At 54.7% G+C, this 12843-nt stretch overlaps 1 protein-coding gene across 3 annotated transcripts in view; it reads right to left on the bottom strand.

Moving 5' to 3' along the window:
* Window positions 1–4950: 4950 nt before the first annotated feature.
* Window positions 4951–12843, bottom strand: part of WNT5B (Wnt family member 5B) — a 139076-nt gene continuing 131183 nt past the window's right edge. For all 3 annotated transcript variants that reach the window (XM_008259814.4, XM_070049278.1, XM_051850116.2), the window contains one exon: window positions 4951–11279. In XM_008259814.4, the coding sequence (XP_008258036.1) occupies window positions 10821–11279 (459 nt within the window). In that variant the 3' untranslated portion in view covers window positions 4951–10820. The remainder of the gene's footprint in view (window positions 11280–12843) is intronic.

The raw sequence follows: 12843 nt of genomic DNA, 5'->3' as shown, positions 1-12843 counted from the left end.
CCCTGAATTAGCTACGCCCCCTCTGCTGTCCTTTTTTTTTTTTTTTTTTTTTTTTACGGGCAAAGTGGACAGTGAGAGAGAGAGACAGAGAGAAAGGTCTTCCTTTGCCGTTGGTTCACCTTCCAATGGCCGGCGCACCGCGCTGATCTGAAGGCAGGAGCCAGGCGCTTATCCTGGTCTCCTATCTGCTGCCCTTTAAAAGGTGTGCTTGGTTGTTAATAAAGGGACGTGTTCACCGAAACTTGTCTCCGGTGCTTCTTGTCAAAGAACGCCTTCGCCCCACCATCCCGGCAGTGTGGACCCCGCGGGTCGAGTCCGCATACTGGGGTCAAACAAAAAACATAGAGTGGAGACTGATTGTGAGAAGGAACCTGAGAGGGGAGGGCAGTAGAGCCCCCCGAGGCCGTGAGTTTGGAATGGGCAACTTGGCCCAGGGATGGGATTTTCCATCGGAGAAAATGGGAAGAGAGAACAGAGCTAGGATTTGGCCAGGGGAGGAGGTAGGGTGTTGACTTTGCAGTGGGTGCCCTCTGGAGAGCTCCAAGAGATTAGCCCTGCCCTGTGGGGCCCAGGAGTCTGGTTGAGACGTGAGGTGCACTGTGGTCCAGGGCAAGCTGGGACTGGAGGGAGCTGGCAGGGGGGCAGGGAGCAGCAGGGCAGGTGTCAGGAGGATCCCCAGCAACGGGGGAGCCTGGGACAGGATGGAGGTGCAGCCACAGGCTGTGAAGGCAGGCATAGCTGGGGTGAGGGGAGGGGCTGGGCTGGGTTGCAGATAGCTTTCAGACAATAAAGGGATGACGGGATGTGACAGGGCCAGCTCTAGGCAGTGGCTCCCCGAGCCTGACCCGCTGTAGGAGACGGTGGCCACATGGCCGGATCCTCAGTGCCCTTACGAGGGGCCCCATGGTGGGTGAAGTACAACAGCAACATGGGGAGAAGGTGGCCAGGCTGGAGGGAGCCCCGGGCCCAGCTGCGACAGTGCTGTGTGGAGATCCCAGAGACCCCCCACCCTGCGGTGCAGAGGAGGAAAGAGCCTTAGCCCAGAGGGTTTGTAAACCCCATGGCAGTGTCCGGGAAAATCCAGGATGCAGTGGGCAAGAAGCGGTGGGATTATTTTCGGGAAAGCGAGTTAAAGCCTTATAAGACTGTATTTTCATGGCATCTTCTAGATTCTTTCCCTAGCACGGTGAGGAGTCAGATGGGTTAATAGGTAGTCAGGGGACCCCAATGGAATTTGGGGTGTAAAATATTTTCTTCCTTCCCCAAAAGGTTATCTTTAGCTAGAACAAACAGGCCACCCTCCTTCCTTCAGAATCTTCAAATTTACCAAGGGAGCTCTTCCTGAGGTCACAGCTTATTGTGAAAACAAGTTACCTATCCCACCCTTAGCAGGCCAGACAGGATGGAGAATTGTAAATCAGGTCTTTTGTTGAGTTGAGTTTATCTCCACCTTTTTTTTTTTTTAAGATTTATTTTATTTATTTGAAAGAGTTACAGAGAGAGGTAGAGACAGAGAAGTCTTCCATCCTCTGATTCACTCCCCAGATGGCTGCAATGGCCGGAACTGGGCCGATCTGAATCCAGGAGCCAGGAGCCTCCTCTGGGTTTCCCACATGGGTGCAGGGACCCAAGGACTTGGACCATCTTTCACTGCTTTCCCAGGCCATAGCAGAGCGCTGGATCAGAAGTGGAGCAGCCAGGACTAGAACCGGCACCCACTGGGATGCCAGCGCTTCAGGCCAGGGCTTTAACCCGCTGCATCACAGAGCTGGCCCCTCCACCTTGTTGACTGACAGTTTGGCCTCCAGGATTGTATTTTAAAAGATTTATTTATTTATTTGAAAGTCAGAGTTACACAAAAAGAGAAGGAGAGGCAGAGAGAGAGAAAGGTCTTCCATCTGCTGGTTCACACCTCAGATAGCTGCAATAGCCAGAGCTGTGCCGACCCAAAGCCAGGAATCAGGGGCTTCTTCCAGGTTTCCCACGTGGGTGCAGGGGCCCAAGGCCTTGGGCCATCTTCTACTGCTTTCCCAGGCCATAGCAGAGAGCTGGATTGGAAGTGGAGTGGCCAAGACTTGAACCAGTGCCCGTACGGGATGCCAGCACTGCAGGCAGCAGCTTTCCCCGCTATGCCACAGTCGGTCCCTCTAATAAATACTTTTAAATCTCTTTGCTGTCTACTTGGAAATTCTTCTTCCATGTGAGACAAAGAACCGAGGTAACAATAATTTCTCGGCCGCAGTTTCCAGTAGCGGAGCCAGAGTTGGACTTTCCATTCTACTGAATGAAGCATGAGCTCCAGGGTTTCTACTTGACCTAGAAGGCCCTGTTCATAATTTTGCATTTGTAATTTTACTTTTGTTTTTTAGATTTTATTTATTTCCTTGAAAGCCATAGAGAGTGCATGCGAGAGATCTTCCATCTGCTGATCCATTCCCCAAATACCCGCAACAGTAGGAGCTGGGCCAGGACAAAGCCAGGAGCCTGGAACTCCATTCAGGTCTCCCAGATGGATGGCAGGGGCCCAACCACCTGGACCATCTTCTGCTGCTTTCCAGGGAGCATCAGCAGGGAGCTGAATCAGAAGTGGAGCAGCTCGATTCGGCACTCATACTGGACACAAGTGTCGCAGGTGGCCATTGAACCTGCTGTGCCACCATGCCAGTCCCTGTGTTTGCAATATTTAAACATTGCCCCCACTCTGGTTCTATAAGCTTGAGGCCACACAAAGGCTTAATTGCTGTCTGGAGCTCCACAAGTCCTGTCCTGGGGGATGAAAGACCTCACTGTTCTGACTTTGCAAACAATGTCCCTGCCTCTGTGTTATCACAAGATAAGCAAGAACAATGGGAAGTGTTCTGCTAGCAAGTGAGTTTTTCCCTTTCACATTCTTTGGCCAGGCCAACCTCTGAGGTTCGGTTACCTTACAGGAGGTCACAGTTACCCAACAGTGTTCCGGGGAGGGTGCAGCAGGTGGGTTGGAACCACTCGCCTCAGCGTGCCCCTGGGCTCTCGTGTCTGCACCCAGGCCCGCTTTCTGTCGGTGAAACCTCCCGCCTGCCCGGCCGTGGGAAGCCGCTGCACAGAGTGTCCCCAGCTTATAGATGACTATTGTTCTCAGAGAGTTTGTGAGCCAGTTGTGTACAGCTGGAAGGCCTTTCCCCAGAGACACAAGGACTAATGTAATCTGTATTGTGTGAGGCAGCCCCAAAGAACTCCGTGGGGGCCCAGCTCGAAGTGTGCACAGTGGTGGCAGAAGCCCCTCCCGGTGTGAGCCGGACCCTGCAAACAGAGAGGAGGCCGGGCTGTGGGCTGGGTGTGGGGCGCACGAGGAGGCCGAGACCCCTTCAGAGCCTGGCTCTCTGGCTGTGACTTGGGAGGGCTCAGGAATGGGCTCGCTTTCCCTTCTGCTTCTGTACTTCTTTGAAGTCCCCAAAGGTCTTTGTCCCGTAGAAACAATGGGGCACAGGCTGAGACGTTTTTCTTTGTACAGGCGGCATCCTCCCTTTCCGCTCTAGGCGTCTCAGGAAAGACCAAGGTCTCATGGGGAAGAAGGAAGATTTCTCGGTGGAAAAAGACCGCGCCGATCCGGATCTCCAGGCAAGAACCTTCACGTGCGTGGGGCTTCCATCAGCAGGTGGGGCCCACGGTCCTGCTGGCCGCTCTGAGAGCCTGTTCCTCTCACTGCGCCGTGGGCCCTGGCTGCTGGGTTTGGGGGCTGGCTGATATGCTAAAGGAAGACAGGACTCTGTGGCTGAAGAGAGTCTCTGGAGGATATCAGGTTTTCTCCACGGCTCTCACTCCACTCACTTATCCTAAACATCCCAGGGCCTCTTGTTCTCAACGATGCCTGCAGGGAAGCCCCCCCACCCCACCCCAGCGCCTGTCTGGGGACAAAGCTCCCTCTGGTTAGAAAGTCACCCTTGATCCTTTCTTTCCACCTTGCGTCTTCCTGTTAGCAGCAGCAAGGTTTGGCAGAGAAATTGTTTTTCACAAGTTTGCTGGAGAGAAGCCACGAAGAGCTTGGAAGACAAGGGTCAGCTCACAGCACAACTGAGATAATCCCTGAGGCAGGAACGGGACTGTGCACACCTTCCAAACCCTGCAGAGCCCCGCAGGGCAGGCAGAGCTGAACGCATCAGCAGAAAGCCGTGGGCCAACGAGGGCCTGGGGGCCCACCCACTCCTCCAAGTCTCCTGGGCAAACCTGCAACAGAGCCTGGGCTGCCAGCTGGTCTCCTGACCCTGCGATTAAAAAGCCAAATGTCCACGGCCATCAGAAAACCCAGTCTTGTTGGTTTTACAGATTCACGAGGTTTTCATTTGGGCAAATTCTTCCCTCCGTGCCCAAGCCCAAGTTCAGGGTTACTGAAGGTGGAAGCAGAGGCGATTCCTGGAGGACTTGGTTAAGGGAGACTGTGAAGCCCCACATGGCTGTTGCCGGCTGGTCATGGGGCGGGGCAGTGGATCGTGAGCAAGTCGGCAGTGGCGTGGGAACCACACTCAGAGCCCGTCCTTCAGGGCTGGCAAACACCGTCTTCCGAGGGCACGGGCTCATTCCTCTCTGAGCAGGGGGAGGACGTGGGAGGCATCAGGAGGCCCAAGAGCTGCTCATCCCGCCTCCTTCACCAACGGCTTGCCCGCGCCCTCATTCCTGCTCAGAACCCAGAAGCCCCTGTTGAGACGTGGGAGTGAGAGGGGCTGGAGCTGCGGCTGCTGCTCTCGCATGCAGTGCAGGGGGCCCGAGAAGCAGGAGGGAGACGAGTTCTCCATTTTTGTGGGCATCACAATACCTGAGCATCCCCTGCTTCCCTCTGTCCCTCATTCCAGGCCAACATGCAATTCCTGGGGCTTGCTTGGTGCAATGGTATGACCCGCACAGCACACCCAGGCCACACTGCTTTGGGATGGGGCCTTAGAGTGACTGAAAACATCACTGAATTTGCAAGTCTTTTTTTTTTTTTATAGATTTATTTATTCATTTGAAAGTCAGAGCCACACAGAGAGATGAGAGGCAGAGAGAAAGAGAGAGGTCCTCCATCCGATGGCTCACTCCCCAATTGGCCGAAGCCAGGAGCCAGGAGCTTCCTCCAGGTCTCCCACGCAGGTGCAGGGGCCCAAGGACACGGGCCATCTTCCACCGCCATCCCATGCCACAGCAGAGAGCTGGATCAGAAGTGGAGCAGCCGGGCCTCAAACCAGTGCCCACATGAGATGTCGGCACTGCAGGCCAGGGCGTTAAGCCACTGCGCTACAGCGCCGGGCTCCATGAGTTTGCAAGTCTCTTAGGAGGTCGGTCCCCTGGCACGCTTTCCTCATGCAGAGACAGGAGGCTGGCATGCTGAGCTCACAGCCCGCCCATACCGTGGCAGAGGCGCTCCAGTGTTTCCCAGCTGTAAAGGCCGTGGCACTGTTACTCAGAGCAAAGCAATGGAAGGAAAATTTCCCTTCCTGGGAGTTCAGGGGAAGTGGTGCTGTGGCTGTCGGGTAGAGCGACTCCCCAGTGCCTGAGTTGTGGGGTAAGCCCCTGCTTGCACTGCTGACAGCCCCAGCTCCTGTACCTGCCATTCAGCTTCCTGGGAAGGAATGGAAGATGGTCCAAGTATTTAGGCCCTCGCCACCCACGTGGGAGATCAGGGTGGAGCTCCTGGCTCCTGGCTTTGGCCCGGCCCGGCCTGACTGCTGCAGCTGGAAGATTTCTCTCTCTCTCTCCCCTGATACACTACCTGTCTGCCTTTAAAATAAATACATCAGATTAAATACTTTTTTTTTTTTTGACAGGCAGAGTAGACAGCGAGAGAGAGAGAGAGACAGAGAGAAAGGTCTTCCTTTTGCCGTTGGTTCACCCTCCAATGGCCGCCACGGCTGGCGTGCTGCGGCCGGCGCACCGCGCTGATCTGAAGGCAGGAGCCAGGTGCTTCCCCTGGTCTCCCATTCGGGTGCAGGGCCCAAGCACTTGGGCCATCCTCCACTGCACTCCCTGGCCACAGCAGAGAGCTGGCCTGGAAGAGGGGCAACCGGGACAGAATCCGGTGCCCCGACCGGGACTAGAACCCGGGGTGCCAGCGCCACTAGGTGGAGGATTAGCCTAGTGAGCTGCGGCGCCGGCCCAGATTAAATACTTTTAAGGACGAACGCCATGAGGCAGCTCTGAGCCCGTGTTTCACTAAGTGTGCAATACCTGCTGAGTGTCAGGGTCCGGGGCAACTCCCCAGCTCAGCTTTCCCCCAGCGCTCTTCTCTCTGCGCCAGGCACTGTCAATCAACTACCCGCACTGGCTGGCCCCGTGCACTCTGTGTTAGCTCTGGAATCCCCAAGTTCTCTGGACCACGTGACCCTATCAGCCAACAGCCCTGTAGTCGCGTCTCTCCTGCTCTGCACGCTCTCAGACAGCAGGAAGTGGGCACCTCTTCCTTCAGGAGAGCGGAGTCTTTGGCCACCCAGAAACCCAGGGAGGAGGAACAAGGAAGCGCTCGGGAGTCCGCATCAGCTGTCAGTTCTGTGAGGCCGAGGCTGTGCCTTAACCTCTCCCACGTGCACTTTGCCCTCTGCAGCAGGCCCATCTGGCAGAGGTACCGAGAGAATTGTAAGACGACGTGTGTATGAAGCAGCCGGCACACGGCAAGCACACGAAAAGCGGTAGCTGAAATTATGGCCGCTTCCCTAATAACACGCAAGCATGCAAAATATTCAGCTGCCTGAAGCAAGGAGCAGGAAACAACGTGAGCCCCGGCTCAGCACAACCTCGCACACAGCCACCTGCCAAGCAGGTGCCCCATGGTGACTTTTTTTTTAAAAGATTTATTTATTTATTTGAAAGTTAAGTTACAGAGAGAGAGAGAGAGAGAGAGAGAGAGAGAGATTGAGAGTGAGATCTTCCATCTTCTGGTTCACTCCCCAAATGGCCACATCAGCCAAGGCTGGGCCAGGCCAAAGCCAGGAGCCAGGAGTTCACCAGGGTCTCCCACATGTCCCACATGGGTGCAGGGGCCCAAGGACCTGAGCCATCTTCCACTGCTTTCCCAGGCCGTAGCAGAGAGCTGGATCGGAAGTGGAGCAGCCAAGATTTGAACTGGTCCCACAAAGAGGTAGGGCTTTACCTACCACAGTGCTGGGCCCTCCGTAGTGACTCCTGACAGCTGACCCGGAGGAGGCATTCCCCTCATGGTTTCCTTCCTAACCACTGATCTAATCCTTCCAGATCCACACAAATGGAAAAAAGTCAAGAACTCAAAACTCAGGTAGGCTGCAGTACAGACCCCCAAAAACCAAGTTTGGAGTGGAAGCCTAAGGCAGGAAGACATTACCAGGAGTGAGAAGACATCGACACCGTGTGGCCACTTGGAGAACTGCAGGCTAGTCGTGGTCTCGCAGGGAGGACTCCCTAGAGTGCCAGAGAATGCCCCTAGTGCTCTGTTCTCAGCCAGAGGAGGGGTCAGAACAGGTTTTCAGGTTAGAAAACAAAGGGAGGAAGGCAGTACAGCACCTTACAAGTGTGAGCGGCACTATTTCCTGCTTTACAAACGTGAGCTAAGATTGCAGGTTGAGACGGCCTTTGCTCAGGACTTGGGTCCCTGCCACCCACGTGGAAGACTTGGGTGGAACTTCTGGCTCCTGGTTCTGGCCTCGGCCCAGCCCCAGCTGTGGTGGGCATCTGGGGAGTGACCTAGCGGATGGAAGTGCATTGTATCTTTTCTCTGCCACGTAAGTTTAACAAAACAAACGAAAGGCCCCAGAAGTCGCCGCTAGGGTAAGCAGGTTTTCAGACGCTTGCTTTGCAGGCCCTGGAGAGCCGTGGACGATGTGCAGGAAAATCTGAGCCGTGCTGTCTGTTGCAGGTTCATCTTTTTGGCACCCTCAGATCTGGAAGGGCAGGAGGTGGGGAGCAGGAAGGAGCAGCTGGTACTGAAATCCCTCTCCCAACCTCCTTCCCGGAGTGAACGACCCTTGAGACAGGGATTGGAGTGGCCAGAGCTGCAGGGCGGGCCACAGCAGGCTGCCCCGACTCCTCCCAGCCCTCTGGTTCTTAGCACCATCACTTCCTCCTCACCCGATCAGCAGGGGGGTCTACTCCTTCCAAGGCTGTGTAGGGAACATGGGCTTCACACCAGAGGGCTCAGGTGCTTAGGACAAGTCTCCTAATTATGCCTTCTTCACAAATGACTCAGTAAAAATATCCTGAGAGGGTAGGAAACATGGACAGCAACAAGCTGCGCTACGCGCTCGCCCTCTGGGGCTAAACTCCAGCACGGACTCGAATGAGAACGTCAGTAGCTCCTTCCACCTTGAATTAAGAAATTTTTTTTTTAATTTATTTGAGAGTCAGAGAGGGTCATGGAGAGAGTTCTTTCCCATCTGCTGGTTCACTCTCTAAATACCCCCATGGCTGGGGCTGGGCCAGGGAGTCAGCAACTCAATCCAGATCTCTCACATGGGTGTTAGGGACCAACTACGTGGGCCATGCCTGCTGCTTCACAGGCGTTCCTGCCTTGGCAGGAATGAAACCCCATCACACCCATGTGGGATGTGGATGTCAATTTCAGGTTAGCCACTCACTCCCCAACCTTGAATTCTTTTTATTTATTTTATTTATTCAAAAAGCAGAGGAACAGAGCGCGAGGGAAAGAGAGAAAGAGATCTTCCGTCTGCTGGTTCACTCCCCAAATGGATGCAACGGCCAGGGCTGGGTCAGGCTGAAACCAAGAGGCTGGAACTCTACCCAGGTCTCCCATGTAGGTGGCAGGGGGTCATTATCTGCTGCTTTCCCATGCACATTAGCAGAGAGCTGGATCTGAGGTGAAGTGGAGCGACTGGGACTCAAACTAGGACCCATATGTGATGCCGGCATCACAGGTGGCAGCTCAACCCATTGTACCACAATGCGGACCCCATACTTTGAATACCTAAACACCTGCAGTCCATTGAACTCCACTGAGCCATGGTGGAGGGAGCCCTGGCCCCAGACACCTCCCAGGAACTGGGAACAAGGACCACGAGAGCTTCAGGGTCTCTGTGTGTGGCTGGGAGTGTAGCTTGTTACCATAGAAGCTGTCACTGCCAGGTTTCCCACCCAGTACCAGAGGAGGCTGGGCAGAAAGAGAAAGCAGGGTAGGTGGGTGACAGCCCCCAAGAAGAGGAGTAAGGGAGTGAGATGCAGAGGCCTCAGGGTGGCTGCAGAAGGCGACGTGGCGCTGACTTTCCCAAACCCGGCCCATCCCCACCTTTCCATCCGGCTCCGGGCAGTCGCTCTCAGGACGCCTGGGTTCCCTCAGCGGTTCAGTGGGAACCATCATTCCCTCCTTCAGAACGAATCATTGAGTGCTTTCCCGTGGTGGGCACTGTTTTAGCTTCTGGGACACACAAAGGAGTCCGAGACTTTAAATATTCCTTTGTGGGGGCTGGTGCTGTATCATAGTGGATAAAGCTGCTGCCTGTGACACCAGCATCTCACATGGGCGCCGGTTCGAGTCCTGGCTGCTCCTTTTCCCATCCAGCTCCCTGCTAATGTGCATGGAAAAGCAGCAGAGGATGGGTTCCTACTATCCACACAAGAGACCTGGATGGGGTTCCAGGCTGTGGCTTTGCCTGGACCAGCCAGCCATTGGCTGTTGCAGCCATTTGGGGAGTGAATCAGTGAATGGAAGATTTCTTTTTGTCTTTCCCTCTCTGTCACTCTGCCTTTTAAATAAGTAAAAATGAACCTCGGAGGGAAAAAAAAAAAAAAAAAAAGGATATCCACATCTCACATCACAGTGCCTGGGTTCAACTCCCGGCTCCGGCTCCTGACTCCAGTTTCCCACCAAGGCATACCCTGGGAGGCAGCAGTGATGGCTCGAATAATTGGGTCCCTGCCACCCACACGGCAGACCTGGACTGAATTCCTAGCTCCTGGCGCTGGCCCCAGCTGTTGAAGCCATCTGGGGAGTGAAGCAGCAGATGGAAACTCTGTCTCTCAAATAAATCAGTTACAAGAAATCTTTTTTAAAAATGCAACATAAAGGAAGACTCCTGAAAGACAGCCATGTGTCCACAGAAGGCAGGGGAGAGCAGCTTCAGGGAGGGTGTTTAATGTTGGAGAGAAACTGTACATCTAGGGTAGAGATGAAGCGGCCAGGCGCTGTGCCTCCCCTGTCACCACGGCCTGCTGTCAGCCAGGCCTCCCGTGGTAGAGGAAGTGGAGCAGCAGCACCCAAGCTTCAGCGCGAGGCTCGCCCGGGCTGCCCCCCACCGCCCCCCCACCCCCCGCTTCTGCAGGCGGGCCCGCTCAGTCCCTGTCTTCCCTGCCGTGCCAGGCCGGGCGACCCCGCTCCTTGCGGCAGGGGGGTAATTCTCACTGGAAGGCTGGGGCAGTCCCTTTGTGGTCCCTGAGTTAGATGACGTCACACCTGTCCTCATTTGGGGGAAGACGCCGTCCCTGGACTGCGGCTTCTGCAGGTGCGCGCGTGAATGAAAGCGAGCGGAGACCCGGCGTCCACTCCCAAACCCACGGACACTCTGGGCCGCTTGTCTACTCAACAAAGACTCCAGACTTCCAGACAAAAACATCCCCTCCCCCTGTGCACACCCTTACCCCCCAAGGCCACGGGCAGAGAGGAGCCCTCTCCTCCCACGCGCTGGGCGCAGAGAGCTGGCAAAGTCCCAGCCTCCACCATCTCCAGCGTCTCTTAAATAAGCTTTTTCTTTTCTGTTTTCTTCTTTTAATTATTTATCAGCCATCCACTTATTTATACAAATATAAAATATATTTATATAGATTTATATAATATAGACTTTGGAGAGGCAGCGTGGCGGGGAGTGGCGGGAGGCGGGGCCGCCGCCCAGCTATTTGCAGACGTACTGGTCCACGATCTCCGTGCACTTCTTGCACTTGACAAAGCAGCACCAGTGGAACTTGCAGTGGCAGCGCTCCACCTGCACGCTCTTGAACTGGTCGTAGCCGCGGCCGCAGCACATGAGCTCACAGCCGTCCATGCCCTCCGAGGTCTTGTTGCAGATGCGGCCCTGCGTGCCCAGCGAGCCCGTGGTCTCGTTGCGCAGGCAGTAGTCAGGGCTGGGGTCCACGTAGACCAGGTCCTCGGGCGTGGGCTGGTTGAAGCGGCTGTTGACCAGCTCCAGCTTGCCCTTGCGGGTGATGCGCATGGCGGCCGCGCTGTCGTACTTCTCCTTCAGCTGGTCCCCCACCTTGCGGAACTCGGCCAGCTGCAGCCAGCACGTCTTGAGGCTGCAGGAGCCGGAGACGCCGTGGCACTTGCAGGCTACGTCTGCCATCTTGTACACAGCCTGCGGGGAGCGGACAGACGGTGATAAGAAGGAGAGTCCCAGGAGATGCGAGGGGGCGGGCGTGTGGCACAGTGGGTGAAGCCGCAGCTTGGGACACCCGCATCCCACAGAGAGTGCCTGGTTCAAGTCCTGACTACTCCACACTTCCCATCTATCTAACTTCCTGCTAATGTCCTTGGGAGGCGACCAATGATGGCTCAAGTACTTGGGCCCCTGACATCCATGTGGGAGACCCAGATGGAGTTCTTGGCTCCTGCTTCAGCCTGGCCCTAGCCTCAGCTGCAGAGAGTGGAAGATTTCTTTCTCTCTCTCTCTGTCACTCTGCCTTTCAAACCAGTAAGTAAATAAAATTAAAAAGGAAAAAAAAAAAAAAAAAAAGAGGGTGAGGAGCGTAGCCACAAGCCAACCAGACAAGAGGGGCTGAGGTGAAGAGGGAAAGCTGTTTTTCTTTCTTTCTCTTTCTTTCTTTCTTTCTTTCTTTCTTTCTTTCTTTCTTTCTTTCTTTCTTTCTTTCTTTCTTTCTTTCTTTCTTAAAAATATTTATTTATTTGAACAGCAGAGTTACAGAGAGGCAGAGGCAGAGAGAGAGAGAGAGAGGTCTTCCATCTGCTGGTTCACTCCCCAGAAGCCTGTAATGGCTGGAGCTGTGCTGATCCGAAGCAAGGAGCCAGGAGCTTCCTCCAGGTCTCCCACCCAGGTGCAAGGGGCCCAAGGACTTAGGCCATCTTCTGCTTTCGCAGGCCATAGCAGAGAGCTGGATTGGAAGTGGAGAAGCTGGGACTCGAACTAGTACCCAGATGGGATGCCAGCACTGTAGGCGGTGGCTTTACCCACTACACCACAGCTCTGGTCCTGAAAGCTGCTTCTCAAATGCATGCAAAGATCTTGAGGCTGGCACTGTGGATTAGTAGGCTAAGCCTCTGCCTGTGGCACCAGCAGCCCATATGAGCTCTGGTTCGAGTCCCAGCTGCTCTTCTTCTGATCCAGCTCTCTGCTATGGCCTGGAAAAGCAGCAGAAGATGGCCCACGTGCTTGGGCCCCTGCACCCATGTGGGAGACCCAGAAGAAGCTCCTGGTTCCTGGCTTCAGACAGGCCCACCTCCGGCCATTGCAGCCATTTGAGGAGTGAAACAGCGGATGGCAGACTTCTGTCTCTGTGTCTCCCTCTCTCTGTCTGTAACTCTGCCTCTTAAATAAATAAATAAATATTTTTTAAAAAATGCATGCAAACATCTTCCTGGGACCCCCACATGGCTCAGATTGGAAGCAGATGCCAGGAATACCTCCTGGGAGGACACAGTGGGGACTGCATGGTCTTTTTTTTTTTTTTTTTTTTTAATATTTATTTATTTGAAAGAGTTATACAAAGAGAGGAGAGGCAGAGAGAGAGAGGTCTTCCATCCGCTGGTTCACTCCCCAATTGGCTGCAATGGCCGGAGCTGCACCGATCCAAAGCCAGGAGCCAGGAGCCTCCTCTGGGTTTCTCACGTGGGTGCAGGGGCCCAAGGACCTGGGCCATCCTCTGCTGCTTTCCCAGGCCACAGCAGAGAGCCGGATCGGAAGT

The sequence above is a fragment of the Oryctolagus cuniculus genome, chromosome 9 (assembly GCF_964237555.1).
Source record: "Oryctolagus cuniculus chromosome 9, mOryCun1.1, whole genome shotgun sequence".
NCBI classification, from domain to species: Eukaryota; Metazoa; Chordata; class Mammalia; order Lagomorpha; family Leporidae; genus Oryctolagus; species Oryctolagus cuniculus.
This window is presented reverse-complemented; position numbering and strand designations above follow the sequence as displayed.